Source organism: Carcharodon carcharias, chromosome 16 (genome assembly GCF_017639515.1).
Source record: "Carcharodon carcharias isolate sCarCar2 chromosome 16, sCarCar2.pri, whole genome shotgun sequence".
In the NCBI taxonomy this organism is placed as follows: Eukaryota; Metazoa; Chordata; class Chondrichthyes; order Lamniformes; family Lamnidae; genus Carcharodon; species Carcharodon carcharias.
Window position 1 is genome coordinate 45,793,883 of NC_054482.1, and position 18,628 is coordinate 45,812,510.

Consider the following 18,628-nt stretch of genomic DNA (forward strand, 5'->3'; position numbering starts at 1 on the left):
TCACAGCTGGAAAGTGTTATCGTTAGCCTTTGCTAATCACCAATAAAACAACAGAGGTGAGGTAATTAGCAGGCTTCAAAATTTAACTAGAGAGTTTTTAAATTGAAGTAACGTTACATGAAAGAAATCAAGCCTTTTCACCTCTCAGACCTTGCTCTCTCCTCCTGTTGCCAGTTTCTTTCTGTTTGTTTGGTCGGACAACTGAGATTATACTGGCTGAGTGCCAACTCTTGACACTTCCTCCTACTTCCCACACATGGTCCACATGACCCTACCACCGAACATCAAGCCATTGTTTCTAGGACTGTCATCGACCTCATCTCCTCTGGAGATCTTCCCTCCGCAGTTTCCAACCCCGCATAGCCCGCTTCTACCTCCTTCCTAAAATCCACAAACAGGACTGTCCCAGTAGACCAATCATGTTAGCCTGCTCCTGCCCCACAGAACTCATTTCTTCCCAGCTTGACTCCATTATCCCTCCCCTTGTCCAGTCTCTTTCCACCTACATCCACAATTCCTCTGATGCCCTACATTATATCAACAATTTCCAATTCCCTGGCCCTAACCACCTCCTCTTCACAATGGATGTCCAATCCCTCTAACACCTCCATCCCCCACCAGGATGGTCTGAGGGCTCTCCGCTTCTTCCTCGAACAGAGGCCTAAACAATTCCCACCCAACACCAGTCTCCTCTGCCTGGCTGAACTTGTTCTCTCACTAAACAATTTCTCCTTAAACTTGTCTCACTTCCTCCAAATAAAAGGTGTGGCTAGAGTACCAGCATGGGCCCCAGTTATGCCTGTCTCTTTGTATGTGGAACATTCCTTGTTCCAATCCTACTCAGGCCCACAACTCTTTCTTTCGGTACATCGATGACTGTTTTGGTGCTGCTTCATGATCTTGTCTAGACCTGAAAAAATTTAGCAATTTTGCTTCTAATTTCCACCGCTCCATCACCTTCACATGGTCCATCTCCAACACTTTCCTTCCTTGACCTCTCTGTCCCCATCTCTGGCAATAGACTGTCCACCAATATTCATTACAAGCCCACTGACTCCCACAGCTACCTCGACTACAGCTGCTCGCATCCTGACTCCTGTAAGGATTCCATCCCATTCTCTCAGTTCCTTCGCCTCCGTCACATCTGTTCCGATGATGCCACTTTCCAAAAGTGTACTTCTGACATGTCTTCCTTAACCAAGGTTTCCCACCCACTGTGGTTGACAGAGTCCTCAACCACAGTCTGAACCATCTCCCACACCTCTGCCCTCACACCTTCCTCTCCCTCTCAGGACCATGATAGGGTCCCCCTTGTCCTCACTTATCACCCCACCAGCCTCCGCGTTCAACGGATCATCCTCTGCCATTTCTGCCAACTCCAGCGAGATGCCACCATCAAACACATCTTCTTTTCACCTCCCCCCGCCTCCCCCATCAGCATTCTGTAGGGACCGTTCCCTCCGGGACACCCTGGCCCACTCCTCCATCACCCCCAACACCTCATCCCCCTCCCACATCTTCCCATGCAATCACAGAAAGTGCAACACCTGCCCCTTTACCTCCTCCCTCCTCCACGTCCAAGGGCCCAAACACTCTTTTCAGGTGAAGCAGCGATTCACTTGCACCTCCTTCAATTTGGTCTTCTGCATTCACTGCTCCCAATGCGGTCTCCTCTACATTGGAGGCACCAAATGCAGACTAGGTGACTGCTTTGCGGAACACCTTCGGTCTGTCCACAAGCATGACCCAGATCTTCCTGTCGCTTACCATTTCAACACACCACCCTGCTCTCATGCCCACATGTCCATTCTTGGCCTGTTGCAATGTTCCAGTGAAGCTCAACGCAAACTGGAGGAACAGCACCTCATCTTCTGATTAGGCACATTACAGCCTTCCAAACTTAACACTGAGTTCAACAACTTCAGACCATGAACTCTCTCCTCCATCCTCACCCCTTTTTTATCCCCTTTTTTCAATATAAATTTTTATTTTTTATCCACTTATTTTTATTTTTATTAATTGTTTTATCCTATTTTCAATGTTTTTTCCCCACCACTGTCCCCTCCCCCAACCCCCACAAGGGCCATCTGTCACTTGTTCATGTTTTTCTTCCCAGAGTGCTTACTCTTGTCCTGCTATTATCACATTCTGCTTTCTTGACTTAATGCCACCATCAGCACCTCCTTTAGCCAGTACCACTACAATTAACACCGCTTTGCCTTTTGTTCATGGCATCTTTGTCAATCTCTCCTTTGCCCCCAGCTATCATATGCCTTCTATCCAGCTTCACCTGATCCATCCCCCTTAAACAGTATAAATTAAATCAATTTTTACTTCTCTTTAGCTCTGAAGAGTCATACAGACTCGAAATGTTAACCTGCTGTTAGACCTGCTGAGTTTTTCCTGCATTTCTTGTTTTGTTTGAGATTATACTGGGTTGACCCAGTGACAAATTTTTAAAAAGCATACAATCATAGAAACTTAACAAGGCCATTTGGCCCAGCCTGCCTGTGTTAGTCCCACAATAGGGGCTTATAGCAAACACTAACTAATTTTTCGCCATACTTGATCTTTCCATTGAAGTTCACAGGACAATACTTAAAGCTTTTTTTATAGACTAATTTCCTAGTCTCGGTTACTCTAATTTGATTTGAAATAAAAAAGTCTTGGCATTATTTTCCAAGTGAATGGGAAATATAAATTTGCAGGGTGAAAAATTGGCAGTGGAATGCAAGCCCATCCCATGCTGCTGCCAAAGATGAATTTCACGCATCATTGTTAAAGGTGTGTCACAGAATGGTTGCTATTTTACCATGAGTATATTGCCATTTGATTGCACAATATGGCCACCGAGTTTTCCTACAAATCACTCATAACAATTTCCAATATTTTCTTCTTGAGATTTTTAATGTCCAAATTAAATGTTTACTCAATTTTAAAAATGCTTATTTTACTTACCTATTGGATTGTATTTTGTGTCTTTTAATGCTTTAACTTTAGTTTTAACATGACAACATCAGCCTCTGACAAATACCTGTGTTTGGAGTTCATAGTTTGGCCCAGAGGCATGATGTGTAAGCTGAATTCAGATTGTGCAGTATATCTAATTTTCAAAGAAACTGGTGTACCATTTGGCCATCCATATCCTGAGGAATATTCAAAATTATTCCCTTTTGAAATTATTTATGGAACCAGCTTCTCCCATATTTTCAGGGCGTGTTCAAGACCCTGACAACTCTCAGTGGAAAAAATTCTCTTCATCTCATCCCAAAATCATTTTCCAATTATTTTGAATCTCCAACCTTTAGTTATTGGCCAACTCACCAGAAGTAACATATTTTCTCTATTTTTAATCTATCAAAAACTTTCATCACCTTAAAATTACAGCAAGCAATTAGGAAGACAAATGGTATATTAGCTATGTTACAAAAGGATTAGTGTGCAAGAGTAAAGAAGCCCTACTGCATCATATCGGGAATTGGTGAGGGGACTTGTGTGCAATTTTAGTCTTCCTACCAGGAAAAAGATGCACTGGGCCTAGATGGAGTACAACAAAACTTCACTAGACAGGTTCACTAGACTAAGAGGGTGGGATTATTTTATGAGGATAGATTGAGTAGATCGTTCCCTGAAGTTCAGAAGAATGAGAAAATCGAACTGAAAAATATCAAATTATTAAGGGGCTTGACAAGGTAATTGCTGAGAAAAAAAAATTACCCTGTCTGGGGAATCTGGCAGGCAGAGCCAGTCTCAGAATAAGGGGTCGCCATTTAGGACTGAGATGAGGAGAAATGTTTTCACTCAAAGCTTTGTAAATTTTCAAAATTCTCGACCCACAGAGCTGCAGATGCTCAGTCATTGAATATATTCAAGACAGACGGATAGGTTTTTGGGTATTAAGTGATATAGGGATATTGCAGGAAGATGGATGTTGAAGATCAGCCTTAATCTTGTTGAGAGGTAGGGCAGGATCAAAGGGTCAAACAGCCTACTCTTGTTCCTATCCTTACATAAAATCTCAATTGGGTCACCCTCTTCTAAGGGGAACAGTCCTAACTTTTCAAACCTCTCTTTGGAACTGAATTACCAATCTAAAATAATCTAGCAAAAGTTGCCCATTTAAAAGGGCAGAACCAATCAAACCCTAACTCATAAAAAAACAAAAGACAGCTCATTCTCCAGAAAGATTTATAGAACACAAAACAAAGGCTACAAGATGTGTATAGTCAGATCTGTCATTTTTCTCTCTCTTTCTTGATCACTCATTCACATATTTTTATTCCATAAAAGAAATCAGTCAACCTGACCTCAGTAAAACTTTTGAAATTTGTCTTCTAGCTCTTCAAATAGTTTTGAATATTCCTCAGGATATGGATGGCCAAATGGTACACCAGTTTCTTTGAAAATTAGATATACTGCACAATCTGAATTCAGCTTACACATCATGCTTCTGGGCCAAACTATGAACTCCAAACACAGGTATTTGTCAGAGGCTGATGTTGTCATGTTAAAACTAAAGTTAAAGCATTAAAAGACACAAAATACAATCCAATAGGTAAGTAAAATAAGCATTTTTAAAATTGAGTAAACATTTAATTTGGACATTAAAAATCTCAAGAAGAAAATATTGGAAATTGTTATGAGTGATTTGTAGGAAAACTCGGTGGCCATATTGTGCAATCAAATGGCAATATACTCATGGTAAAATAGCAACCATTCTGTGACACACCTTTAACAATGATGCGTGAAATTCATCTTTGGCAGCAGCATGGGATGGGCTTGCATTCCACTGCCAATTTTTCACCCTGCAAATTTATATTTCCCATTCACTTGGAAAATAATGCCAAGACTTTTTTATTTCAAATCAAGTTAGAGTAACCGAGACTAGGAAATTAGTCTATAAAAAAAGCTTTAAGTATTGTCCTGTGAACTTCAATGGAAAGATCAAGTATGGCGAAAAATTAGTTAGTGTTTGCTATAAGCCCCTATTGAGGTGCTGGTGTAAACCGATTTCATCCCCTGACAAATCAAACCTCTGGTAAACAGGATTTACAGATACTGCAGGTACTTGTAAATACATTTCTAATAAAACATACAATCTACACATTGAATTCAATATAAAGCTTGTCGATCTCCCTTGCTCAAAGGGAATCAAGACTAAATGCCATGATTACTGTCTGCTAAACATTTCCAGACTTACACTTGATCCACCTCATTTCCCAAATCCAGCAATGCCTCTTTCCTCATTGGGCCAGAAACATACTGATCTAGAAAATTCTCCTAAACATGCTTCAGACACTCTTACTCCTCTCTGTCATTTACACTATTACTATCCCTGGTTATATCAGGACAATTAAAGTCCCCCATTATAACTACTCTGTAGCTTTTGCACTTCTCTGAAATATCCTTGCAAATTTGTTCTTCTGTATCTTTCCCATTAGTTGACGGCCTATGGAATACATCTAGTAGTGTAATGATATCTCTATTGTTTCTTAGCTGTAACCAAATAGATTCTGTCCTTCACCCCTCTCTCTCTCTCCAGCACTGTAATATTTCTCCATAATTAATACTGCTCCCCTTCCTTTCTTTCCCTCCCTTTCTTGAAAACCTTGTATACAGGAATATCTAGTACCCAGTCCTGCCCTTTTTTGAGCCAGGGCTCCGTTATCACCACATCATATTCCCACATGGCTATCTGCGCCAACCTTACTTATCACACTCCATGCATTCACATACTTGCACAGTAAACATAATTTAGACTTTATTGCATTGCTTCTTAGTCTAACCTCACCTAATATCTTGCTATTTCTTACTTTAGTTTTACTGTATCTCCCAATTCTTGTGCACTCTGAAAAATTACTTTAAATAACGAGAGTAGAAAGTGTTAAAAGGCAAATTTAGAGCTGATATCAGAGAGATCTTCACACAAAAATCTGTTCAGCATCTGAATGGTTTATTTATTTATGTTTGTTTTACATTCATAAAATAAAGACAGCTGCAGAGGGAAGTGTGGAGACAAGTACAGACGAGGCTACACGTGCCAGTGTGACTTTGAGTGCTTTCGTTATGGTGAATGCTGCAAAGATTATAGAGATCTCTGTACATCAGGTAAACATAACAGATATAAGCTACTGCACACTTTTTTTTTAAACAGTTGCTATATGTAAGGAGGATCTACTCAGCATGAAATTGACAATATTTTTGCTTATTCATAAATAAAATCCTCTATGATTTCAAACTTTGGTGACTTTAGACCTTGAAAAATATATATAAATTTAAAAATCTATTTTTCTTCCCCTTTAAATATATGTATCAGCGATTCAATATATGTTTAAATATATATATAAATATATATGTAGGCTCTGGTAATCAGTTACTGTCTTATTAATCATGTAACTAATTCATCTTTAATTGATGTTCAAGATGAACAGCTCCACAGTCAAATTTCTCCTCTACTCTACAGAATACAATGACTCATATGGAGGTACAATTCCCATGGGTCTCAAACCTCAGCCAAGTGACCATTTTTTATATAAGAATGGTTTTAGTAGGGTTCGAGAGTATTGGATGGCTTTGCTACCAAGTCTGATCCTATCCTCGCCTAAAGTACCTATGTCCACACTTCTCGGCAGGTGTCAGCGAATTAAGGCCACAAGAAGGAACTCACCAACTTCCAATACTACCCCACGAAGATTAACTGGTTCAACACAGATTGAGATCTTGCTGATCTGTGTTGCTTAATAGCAAACTCTACATATGATCAGCCTGCAGAAAGTGCACTTTGTATACACTTCTACCACGTTGTATTGTAAAATGTATCTGTTTTGACTTTGTACAGAAACCTCATGTTCTGGACGATGTTTTGAGACACATGAACGTGGTCAGAAATGTCACTGTGATTCCAAGTGCATGGAGTACAATGAATGCTGCTCTGATTTTGTTGCAAGTTGTCGAAAAGGTAGGGAAAAGTTAGCAGCTGTCACACTTCATGTGTTTTCCCATTTCTTTCTGTGCATTCAGTTGGGCAACAACATCTCTCAGCCAGATAGCTCAAACTGTAAAATCTTTAAAAAAAGCTATCTGGGGAAAAGATCTAGCTTATTTTGTGGTGATCCTTATAAAGTTCACACTCATTTTACTTCAACTTAGCACAGAGGAGTGGAAGGAAACATTGGCATTCTTGGAAAACAATCTTTGTCCATTGAGTGGAGTAGAATAGTTATACACAGTCTTACCTTAATCCGGTTTATTAATACATTTTGTTTGAAAACAGGTTGTTATTGGCCTCACTGAGGCCGGCATTTATTGCCCATCCCTAATTGCCCTTGAGAAGATGGTGGTGAGCTGCCTTCTTGACCCACTGCAGTCCATATGTATTAAAAAATGTGGTTGAGAAGATAGCCTTATGGCCCTTCGTATCCTACATCCAAAAAAAATACAGTTCCCCAACAGTGCAACAGAGCAAAGAATTTTTCTGATTCCAAGAATTTTTCTCATGCCTTGACAGGATTTATAGATGTTCTTACTTCAAAATAACTACTTTGTTAAAACCAATTTCACACTCATATTGGTATTTCTAGCATCAGACATTACTTTGAATTGATACATCATGTTTTCCTTTTATTGTTCTTTTGTTGGCAGAAGCTGTATTTTGATTATGTAAACCTTTAAAATAAAACTTGAGGACTAAGATGTCAAGCTTAACTTAACAGGTTTTTTTAAAATCACAGATTCATGGAAAAGTCCAACAACATTCTTACCAACTACCAGATCAACTTCATTATTCACCAGCTTTACGTGGAAACCAGCAACAGCAAAGCAACCGGAATTTATCAGCGATGCGGCGATTCAACAAAGCTCTGCCAGCCACTTGGGTGAAGAAACTAAAATCATCAATGAACCTACAAAGCCAAGTATGAAGTCATACTGAAAGACAGGAATATAGCCAAAGCCAACAATTTAGTCACGTGAATGTGCTCTTTTGTGAAGGTTTTCTAAATGCTAATATTTAACAGATAGAGGAGCATGGTCATATTGTTTTGAAGGGTCTACAGATTAAATTTTTATTTTTTAAATGTAAAATGGATGAACTGCATTGAAGTGTTTCACAGTAAATAATAATACACAATATTTTCCCCAGTGCTCGGACTCCATAATTTCCATAACAAGAACAACATTTTAGGTAAAGCCAATGACAGAGGGCCAAAAAGATGGACAGATAATCACACATACTTATAGTAACTTTTTCCTGAATTGTCGAAGCCTAGGTCTAAGAAGTACAAAAGAAAGAGGAATGACTGATATTGCTATATTAACAAAGGATCTTGAAATGATTAAAGAAAATGGGGATTAACAGGTAGTGACTAACCTTGCACATGGACCAGAGAAAAATACAAGTCATAAACGGAAGATACTAGCCTTGTTTATCAAAGAAGCACTTGTCAATCAGAGATCCAATTAGAAAATGCCTGTGGAACAAAAAGATTTAATGGAAGGAGCAGAAAAAGCTATGAATGGACAGACCGGATGCAACTCTCTGTCTTTAACTACTGTCAACATTAGAAACATAGGAATAAAAGGCAAATATTGCTCTCTCACAAAAAAGAAGAGTCCAAAGGCGAAGGTGGGGGGGGGGGGGGTGGTTTTTGCAGTGGTGTGACAACCTGACAAAGTCAGCCACGAGGACAGGCTCTACCGAGGCACAGCAGAGCTAACAGGTAGAAAAGATCATCTGAGAGATGAATGGAATTCTATCCACAATCTGGAAATGAAGTGAGTTGTAACACTTGCCCTAGAATAAGGCATAAACAAAAGATCATCTTAACTAAAACATGGAAAAGCCCACCCACACTTCAAACTGAGTGGGGTTAGAGTGGTGGGGTTGGGGGGCAGGGGAGAGGAAGATCGTCTGTTCAGGATGGAAAATTATGTTATATCTGAGCATTTTGTCTAGAATCAAGATGCAATACCTATCAACTGTCAAGGGTTTCAGTAGGAGGTGCAGGCAAGATTATTACAAGAAAATAAACAAAGTATGACCAGGTAGTGAAGTATCTTTTCTAATATGTCGCAACTTGCTTTTTCAGGAAATGGAAGTATTAAGGTAATTAAAGAACCTACCACCATGAATCTCATCAGCTTCAGGCTCATGGGTAACACCACAGAAGAAGATCTTTCTGTGATAGAAGAGTCAAATACCATGGATCCAAACTTAGAAATAGATGAAAGCAAAGAATCCAATATCCTTAAAGAGCTTGTTTCCAGAAGAATAAAAGATGGATCTACACAGCCTACTTTCCATGATGAATCATTTAACATAAACTCAAGCAGTTTAGATAAAGAAGAAACAGAGGCCACCGTTCCTGAAAAAACCACGTATACTGAAATTTCAGGGATCTTAGTTTCAAACAGTGCTCCAATTATGGATCCTGACAGCTTTGACCATGCAGCAACGAAAGAACGTGTTACTCCTGACAAAGCTGAAACAATGCTCCCAAACTTGAACAAAAAAGAAATAATAGGACCCAGCATTCCTAGGGGTACTTCCACAGATTATAAAGTTATGGACAAAGAAAGATTGCCGATGCCACCTGTTAATGAAGATTTTATGATAGATTCTAAATCATTGGATAAAGTTGTAATGACAAATCCCACTATTCCAGATGAATTTGGTACCATAGATTCTAACAGCTTGGATAGAGAAGGAACAATAAAGCCCACTGCTCCTGATGGATCTGCAACCATGGATCCAGATAGTGTGGACAAAGAGGAAACACAGAGCGCAATTCCTGAAATACATGCTGCCACGAATCCTAAAACTGCACAGTCCTTTGCTCCAAATAAAGCTACTTCTATGAATCCTGACAAGTTGAACAATGAAGCAACAATATCACTTATTCCTCCTGAAGAAGCTGTAACAATCCGCCCAAACCAGGACAAAGAAGGCACAAAGCCTACTGTTACTGAAGATGGCACCATGAACTCAAAACATATTGATAATGAGAAAATACAGACCACGGTTCCTCAAGGATCTGAAACCATGAGTCCTAAAATTTTACAGTCCTTTCCTCCAAGTAAATCTAAAAATATGGATTCTGCTAAATTCAACAATCCAACAACAAATCAATCCATTACTCCTGAGGTAGCTATAACAATGCTCCCAGACCTCAATAAAGAAGCAACAACAAAACACACAGTTCCTGAAGATAGTACGCCAGATTCTAAAATCTCCAAAAAAGAAGGGATGACAAAACTGAATTTTCCAGAAGAAGATCATGCCACACATTCTAAAATTTTGGCTAGAGAAGGAACAACAAAGCCCACTATTGCTGAGGATGGTACTGTGAAATCGGAATCATTGGACAATACACAGACCAATGTTCCTGAAGAACCTGCAACCATCCATCCTGAAATTTCACAGTCCTTTGCTCCAAACAGAGGTATTACTCTGGATCCTGATAACCTGGATAATGCAGCAACAATAAAACCCATTCCTCCTGAGGGAGCTGCAACAATCCTTCCAAACTTGACCAAAGGAGGAGCAACAAAGCCCTCTAATCCTGAAGAGGGTACTGTGGATTCTGAATCATTGGATAAAGACATAACAACAAAACCCACTGTTTCTAAAGATAATATCACAGATTCTAAAATCTTGGATAAAGAAGGAATGACAACACCCCCTGTTAACGAAGACATCACAATTGATTCTAAATCCTCAGATAAAGAAGGAACGACAAAACGCACTGTTACAAAAGAGGATGGTACCACTGATTCTCAAAGAACAAAGTCCGCTGTTGCTGAGATTGGTAGCATGAATTCTGATTCCTTGGACAGTGAAGCTACAGAAACAACTGTTCCTGAAGAATCTGCAACCATGCATCCTGAAATTTCACAGACCTTTTCTCCAAATAAAGCTATCACTATGGATCCTGATAACTTGGACAATGTAGCAATAATATCTCCTAAAGACACTGCAACAATGTTCCCAAAAATAGACAAAGAACGAACAGCAAAGTCCACTGTTCATGAACGATCTGCAACAGTGGATTCTGATAAATCAGACCAAGAAGAAACGCAGACCACAGTTTCTCAAAAATTTACAACCATGATTCCTGAAATTTCATGGTCCTTTGCACCAAACAGAGAAACTACTCTGGGTCCTGATAACTTGGACAAAGCAGCGACAAAATCCATTACTCCTGAACAAGCCAAAACAATGCCTCCAAACCTGGACAAAGTAGGAACAATAAAACCCATTGTTTCTGAAGACAGTGCCATAGATTCTAAAATCTTGGATAAAGAAGGAATGACAAGACCCATTGCTTTGAAAGAAGATGGCACCACAGATTCTAAAGTTCTGGATAAAGAAGAAACCACAAAGTCCATGATTGCTGCAGATGGTACGGTGAGCTCTGTATCTTTGGACAAAGAAACAACAAAGCCCATCATTCCTGAAAATAGTACCGCAGATTCGAAAACCTTAGACAATGAAGGATTGACAATCACCTCTGATCCTCAACATGGTACCATGGATTCTAAATCATTGTACAGTGCAGCAACAATACAACCCAAAACTCCTGAAGACAGTGTAACAACGCTCCAAGACCTGGAAAAAGGAGGAACATCAAAACGTATTGTTCCTGAAGATAAAATCTTGGATAAAGAAGGCACAACAAAGACCACTGTTGCTGATGATGGTACTATGAACTCTGAATCCTTAGACAATGATAAAAAAGAAACCAGTGTACCTGAAGGATCTGCAACCATGTATCCTGATGTTTTAAAGTCTTTTGCTCCAAATAGAGCTATAACTATGGATCCTGACAACTTGCATAATGCAACAACAGTACAGCCTATTCCTCCCAAGGAAATTGCAACAATCCTCCCATATTTAGACATAGTAGGAACAACAAGCTCTACTGCTACTGAAGATGACATCCTTGATTCTAAATCTTTGGACAGAGAAGGAACAACAAAGCCAATTGTCCTTCAAGAAGTGGGTACTATTCATCTTAACAACTCAAATAACAAAGGACAAGCACAGCCCACTATTCAAGAAGCTTCCTTCACTGAACCAGACTTAGACAAAGAGGGAATGACAAAGAACGCTGTAGCTGCAGGACCTGTTACTCTAGTTTCAACATTAAACAAAGCAAGTATGCTACAGCACAATGTTTTGGAAAGAACTGGGAGTATGGAACCTGCCAACTCAGACATTGAAGGAATCGTCAATAGTGAAGAATCAATCACAAAGGATTTGAACTTAAAAATTCAAACTGTAAAGCCCATCATTCCGTATAAATATACAGCAAAAGATCATAATGTAAGTTTAAAAAAATGAACAGTGCAGACCACTATTTCTAAGATTCCTGCACTAGCATCAATATAACTTTATCTTTTTTCCAAAACGCATTTGAAAAGGTGCCACAGAAAATGTGAACACATAAGATATGATCTCATGGAGTGGGGGTAGTGCAATATATTAGCATGGATAGGGTTGGTCAATAGAAAGGAAGCAGAGACCAGGAGTAAACAGGGCATTGTCAAGGTGGTTGACTTAACTAGTGAAGTGCCATAAGGATCAGATAAAAGCAAAATACTGCGGATGCTGGAAATCTGAAACAAAAACAGGAAATGCTAGAAAAACTCATCAGGTCTAACAGCATCTGTGGAGAAAAAGTCATAAGGACTGAAGAAGAATCATAAGGACTTGAAACATTTTTTTTTCTCTCCACAAATGCTGTTAGACCTGCTGAGTTTTTCCAGCATTTTCTGTTTTTGTGCCATAAGGATCAGTGCAGGGACCTCAGCTGTTTACAAGCTATGTTATGACTGATACAAGGGGAGGAATGAATTTATCTAAGCTTGCTGATACAAAGCTACATGACAATATAAGTTGTGAGGAGGATACAAAAAAGCTGCGAAGATATGTAGACAGGTTAAGTTGAATGGGCTTAAGGTGGCAGATGGAGTACGATACAGGGAAGTGTGAGGTTATTCACTTTGCTAGTAAGAATAGAAAAAGAATATTTTTTAAAAGGCATGAAACTTGTAAATGTTGATGTTCAGAGGGGTTTGGGCATACTTGCAAAAGAGGCTAGATTTTCATGGTACAAATCAGAACCAAGAGGAGGCAGGACAGGGAAAAAAATTGAATTCCCACTTTCATTTCCACCCTAAGCCATTTTTACAAGGGCAAGAAAGGGAACAGATCCTGGAACCTGCCCACTGCTAAGGAGGCAGCAATTGACAGTGCTGCAGGCTCGCTGAGAGCCTGCCCCAGGTAAGTTTTTTAATTTTCACGGAAATGTCGAGACCTAGCAGCTGTTGGGTTTTACCAGCTGCACGACGGCATAAACCATGAACTGGAGGCAAGTTAAAAGGTAAGTAAAATGGTTTTGCAACTTTCACAGGTTTTTTTTTATTAATTCACGGGATGTGGGCATCACTGGTTGGGGCAGCATTTTATTGCCCATCTCCAATTGCCCTTGAGGTGTTGAGCGGCCTTCTCGAATGCTGCAGTCCATGTGGTGTAGCTACTCCCAGTGCTGTTAGGGAGGGAGTTCCAGGATTTTGACTCAGCATCAGTGAAGGAACGGTGATATATTTCCAAGTCAGCGTGGTGAGTGGCTTGGAGGGGAACTTCCAGGTGTTGATGTTCCCATGTTTCTGCTGCCCTTGTCCTTCTAGATGGTAGCGGTTGAGAGTTTAGAGTGTGCTGTCTAAGGTGGCCCTGGAAGGCCCTTGTGTTTATGAAATGTTGTAGCGTGAGCATAAGGTGACTCATGATGGTGCAGTGATTGGAAAGTGTAACAACCCCTTAAACAATGAGTTTGTCAGATTGTTACTTCTGCCAAATGGCAAGTTCTCAAGTAAACGATCAACATTGTAAATACAGGCAAGTTTTCAGGTGAGTTTAAAAAAGTTTACCTAACGGATAAAAAAGGTAGAGTACATTTCACACTGTGGGAAGGTCAGCCTTGTATGATAATATGTAAATGTTTAATCTTTTCCTATTGGGAAAGGTTCAAGGGGCACTGGCATCAGTACTGGGGTAGAAAGGAGCTGTTCTGGTGGGATGGGCTTTGTGTGGCGCAAATGTTACTTGCTACTTGTCAGCCCAAGCCTGGATACTGTCCAGGTCTTGCTGCATTTCAACATGGACTGCTTCAGTATCTCAGGAATCGCAAATAGTGAACATTGTGCAATCATCTGCGAACATCCCCACTTCTGACCTTATGATGGAAGGAAGGTCATTGAAGCAGCTGAAGGTAATTGGGTCGAGGACACTACCCTGAGGAACTCCTACGATGTTGTCCTGTGGTCTATTATAAAGGATGTATTAGCAGAGCATTTAGAAATACAGAATATAATCAAGCAGAGTCAGCATGACTCCATGAAAGGGAAAAACATGCCTGGCAAATTTAGTGGAATTCTTTGAGGTGGTAACAAGCAGAATAGATAACGGGGAACCAGTAGATATATATTTGGATTTCCAAAAGGCGTTTGATAAGTATCCTTATGTGTCGTACCTTAATAAGAGCCCATGGTGGTGGGGGTAGTCTATTACTGTGGATAGAGGACTAGTTAACTAATAGATGACAGAGTTGGGATGGGGGAACATTTTCAGGATAGCAACCTGTAACTAGTGGATTGCCACAGGGATCACTACTGGGGCCACAATTATTTACAATATATATTAATGACTTGGATGAGGGAAATGAATGTACTATCGCCAAGTTTGCAGATGACACAAAAGTAGGTGGGAAGGCAAGTGGTGAGGATGACACAAAGAGTCTACAGAGGGATATAGACAGGTTAAGTGAGTGGGTAAAAATGTGGCAGATGGAATATAATGCGGGAAAGTGAGAGGTTCTGCACTTTGGCAGGAAGACTAGAGAAACTGAATACTATTCAAATAGAGAAAGACTGAAGAAAGCTGCAGCATAGATGGACTTGGGGGTCCTCATATATGAATCCCAAAAGCTAGCATACAAGTTCAGCAGGTAATAGTTAAGGCAAATGGAATGTTGGCCTTTACTTCAAAGGGAATGGAGTATAAAAATAGGCAAGTCTTGCTAAAGATGTACAAGGCAATAGTTAGACCAATTTTGGTGAACAGTTTTGGTCCCCTTATCGAAGGAAAGATATACTGGTATTGCAGGCAGTCAAGAGAGGTTCACTAAGTTGATTCTGGAAATAGAGGGATTTTCTTATGAGAAGAGGTAGAGTTTGTTGGGCATGTACTCATTGGCTTTTAGAAGAATGGGAGACAACTTATTTAAACATAAAAATTTCTTAGCGGTTTGACAGGGTAGATGTTGAGAGGTTGTTTCCCCTTGTGGGAGAATCTAGGACCAGAGGACATAATCTCAGAATAAGGGGGTGCCCATTTAAAACAGAGATGAGGAGCAATTTCTTCTCTCAGAAGGTAGTCAATCTGTGGAATTCTTTACATCAGAGGGCTGCAGAGGTGGGTCATTAAGTATATTCAAGGTTGAGATAGACAGATTTTTAACCAGTAAGGGAACCAAAGGTTGTGGGGTAAAGGCAGGAAAGTGGAGTTGAGGATTATCAGATCAGCCATTATCTCATTGAATGACAGAGCAGACTCAATGGGCTGAATGGCCTACTTTTGCTTCTATATCCTATGGTCATTGCTTTTATGCATTCAGTCGAGATATTGCTGAGAGAGTAATTCTGAAGTTTGTTTGGGGAATTTTATGGGCTCTTGGCTGCAATCCAACCATCTAAATAATTTCACACGTGCTTTGAGTGGGGAGTTTCATAAGCTATTCAATGGCTTCCAACTGTTATAAAAGGGCTTGTAAGTTCTGTTTGTAAATGGTTAATGGGAAAGGGGGTGGGGGGGGTTAAAGTGATCAAAAGGTTCAACTGCATATAGATGACCCACTGAGTGCAGTGGGAGCACTGGCCGAGGTTGTTTGGGAATGAAGGAGGCTTTTTAACCTTTTCACTCTGGACTTGGCCCACTTACTTTTCTGCCTCAGCCTTGACACTGGAGGCAACAAATCAGTCTTGAGTTCAGTTAAGGCCTGGACCCCTGAAAGAGCCCACCTACCAGAAGTCTCAAAACAGAGATTTGATCGCAATAGCAGGAACAGTCCCATATACTGATGCCTGTCTCCAATATGAAAATCTGGCCCAAATTTCGTATGCAGATAAAGCAAGCAATTAGGAAAGCAAATAACATGTTGGCATTTATTGCAAGAAAATTGGAGTACAGAAATAAGGAAGTCATGTTACAATTACACAGGGCTTTGGTAAGAAAACACTTGGAGTAGTGTGCGCAGTTTGGTCTCCATATTTAAGGAAGGATATATCTGTATCGCAGGTAGTGCAGAAAAGGTTCACTTGATTGGTTCCTGGGATGAGGGGGTTGTCCTCTGATGAGAAGCTGAGTAAATTGGATTTATACTGTCTGAGGTTTAGAAGAATGGGAGATAATCTCATTGATGCATACAAGATTCTGAAGGAGTTTGACAGGGTAGTTACTGAGAGGTTGTTTTCCCTGGTTGGGGAATCTAAAACATGAGGGCACAGTCTCAGGATAAGGGAGTCAAGCATTTAGGACTGAGATGAGGAGAAACTTCTTCACTCAGAGGATTGTGAATCATTGGAATTCTCAACCCAGATGCTCCATACCGAGTCTATTCGAGGCTGAGATAGATTTGTGGTCTCTCATGGGTAAAGTGGAGTTGAGACAGAACCATCAACCAGGATTGTAATGAATGAGAGCAGGCTTAAGGTGCTGTATGGTCTACTCTTGCTCCTATTTCTTGTGTTATATTCTGATGTTCAATTATTGCGATCTCCAACAATACCTTTCTCACGTGTTGCTGCAGACTCGATGGGCCGAAAGGCCTCTTCTGCATTCTGTGATTAGTAATTTATTTCTACTGAGATGCACAGGCTATCTCAATATTACCTTGCAAGCAGGGTGTCCATCTAGGAGGCCAAATTCAGACCACTTTCCAGTTACATATTGTCTGAATAGCTCATTAAAAGAATTATTCAAACTCAGATCCGATTGCTCCTGTTCCCAGCACAATGCCACAAAGGAGTAAGGCAAATGCTAGTAATGAAAATGTTTGCAACTGATTTCCCAGTGAGGAATAAAACAGACAATGCTGCTGGCTCTCCCAGCAGGAGTGCACTAGGCTGACACGCCCCTCCATCTCCAGTCAGAACCTACTTCAGGGATCTAAGACACTGCAAGTCCCAACTGGAGGAAAACAACACTGCTAGTAATGACAGCAGATAACAGCCTAGTGAGTTTTGAAGAGTTTTATTCCCAACACTGGATCAGCTGTTTCTCACAACAGGAAAAATGTGCCTTTCATAAAGAGTGCTCACTTCATCCATCTGAGACTCTATTAGGAGTGGTAAAGGAGGTTACTGGCAGGGATCACCACCTGGAGGTAACTGACAAGCCTGAATCAGCTCTTAAAAAGGCACCAATAGTATTGCTAAGTATGCCAACACTATTATTCTGCCTGGCTCAAAAACATCATTCGTTATTACTATGTCATTGCTCCAAAGCGTTAGGCACCCTGTCCTACAGGATCTTTTGTCTCAACAAAAGATCATCCATTTTAGTAAAGATAATGAGATAAACTATCCACTGTGGTACATATATTAAAGCTCACTCCTCCAGGCGGTAAAATGTCTTTCATTTTATAGGTGACCACTCCAAACCACATACCCCAAGACAGTGATGACAATTTGGTAACTAATGTTACATTACCATCAGCAGCGCTCAGAGGTCAAACAATGATGAAAATTCCATCATATGAAGGTAGGACACACAATTTACTAGTTGTGGTCCAATTTGCATTGAGAAAATTCATGTTGCACCTGTAAAGAACATGTTTTTTTTTATTTCTGTTGGACCGTGGACTAAAATTACAATAGCTGCAGTTTGATGAACATGTCTACTGGAACAGAGACAGGGATATATACAATGTTGCTGTCCTGGAACAGAGTGTGCCAAGAAAGACAAGATGGTGCCAAGGAGTCTGGTCTAATGGGGAATGGTCTGTCTGGCAATGTTTTAATTGGCTCCTGACCAGGTGACCAAGGTTTGAGAGAGAACAGTGCGGCAGAATAGCTCCTAGCCTGAAGGGAAAAGACCTAAAACCTCTCTCTCCTGTGTGTAAAGTTCCAATAATTCTACAATAGCAGCTAGCTGGATTTTACTCATCATCTCTATAACCTGCTCTCTCCCTGAAAACCCCTGACAAGAAGAAAAGGGAAAAATCACCATTCGAGACATTAAAAGGCAAGTGCGCAACCAGTGAACTAAATACTGAAGGTGCTGGAAGACCACCTCGTGTCATCAGCAAAGAACTGAAAGGAACTTTGAAGACATCGATCAAAATCATCCCATCTAATCCTGTACTCCAGAATTGGTGCTATTGAACTGTTTTATCCCACTCTTAAAATCCATGTTTTTGTGTGTCTTGTACATGGGCGTATAGGGATTTAAGAAGGGGTAGGGTTTAGGTTATAGAATTAGAAATTAGTTCATATTTCTTTTGTCACTGGTTAAAGATAATTTGTTCAATAAACAGTTATTTACTTAAGTTTACAAACCTGGTGCTCGTAT

At 40.2% G+C, this 18,628-nt stretch overlaps 1 protein-coding gene across 1 annotated transcript in view; it reads left to right on the top strand.

Moving 5' to 3' along the window:
• Positions 1-18,628, top strand: part of prg4b (proteoglycan 4b) — an 81,190-nt gene that overhangs the window by 50,723 nt on the left and 11,839 nt on the right. The window contains exons 2-6 of the mRNA XM_041207806.1: positions 5,992-6,108; positions 6,839-6,958; positions 7,731-7,913; positions 9,087-12,322; positions 17,704-17,818. Coding sequence (XP_041063740.1) covers positions 5,992-6,108; positions 6,839-6,958; positions 7,731-7,913; positions 9,087-12,322; positions 17,704-17,818 — 3,771 coding nt within the window. The remainder of the gene's footprint in view (positions 1-5,991; positions 6,109-6,838; positions 6,959-7,730; positions 7,914-9,086; positions 12,323-17,703; positions 17,819-18,628) is intronic.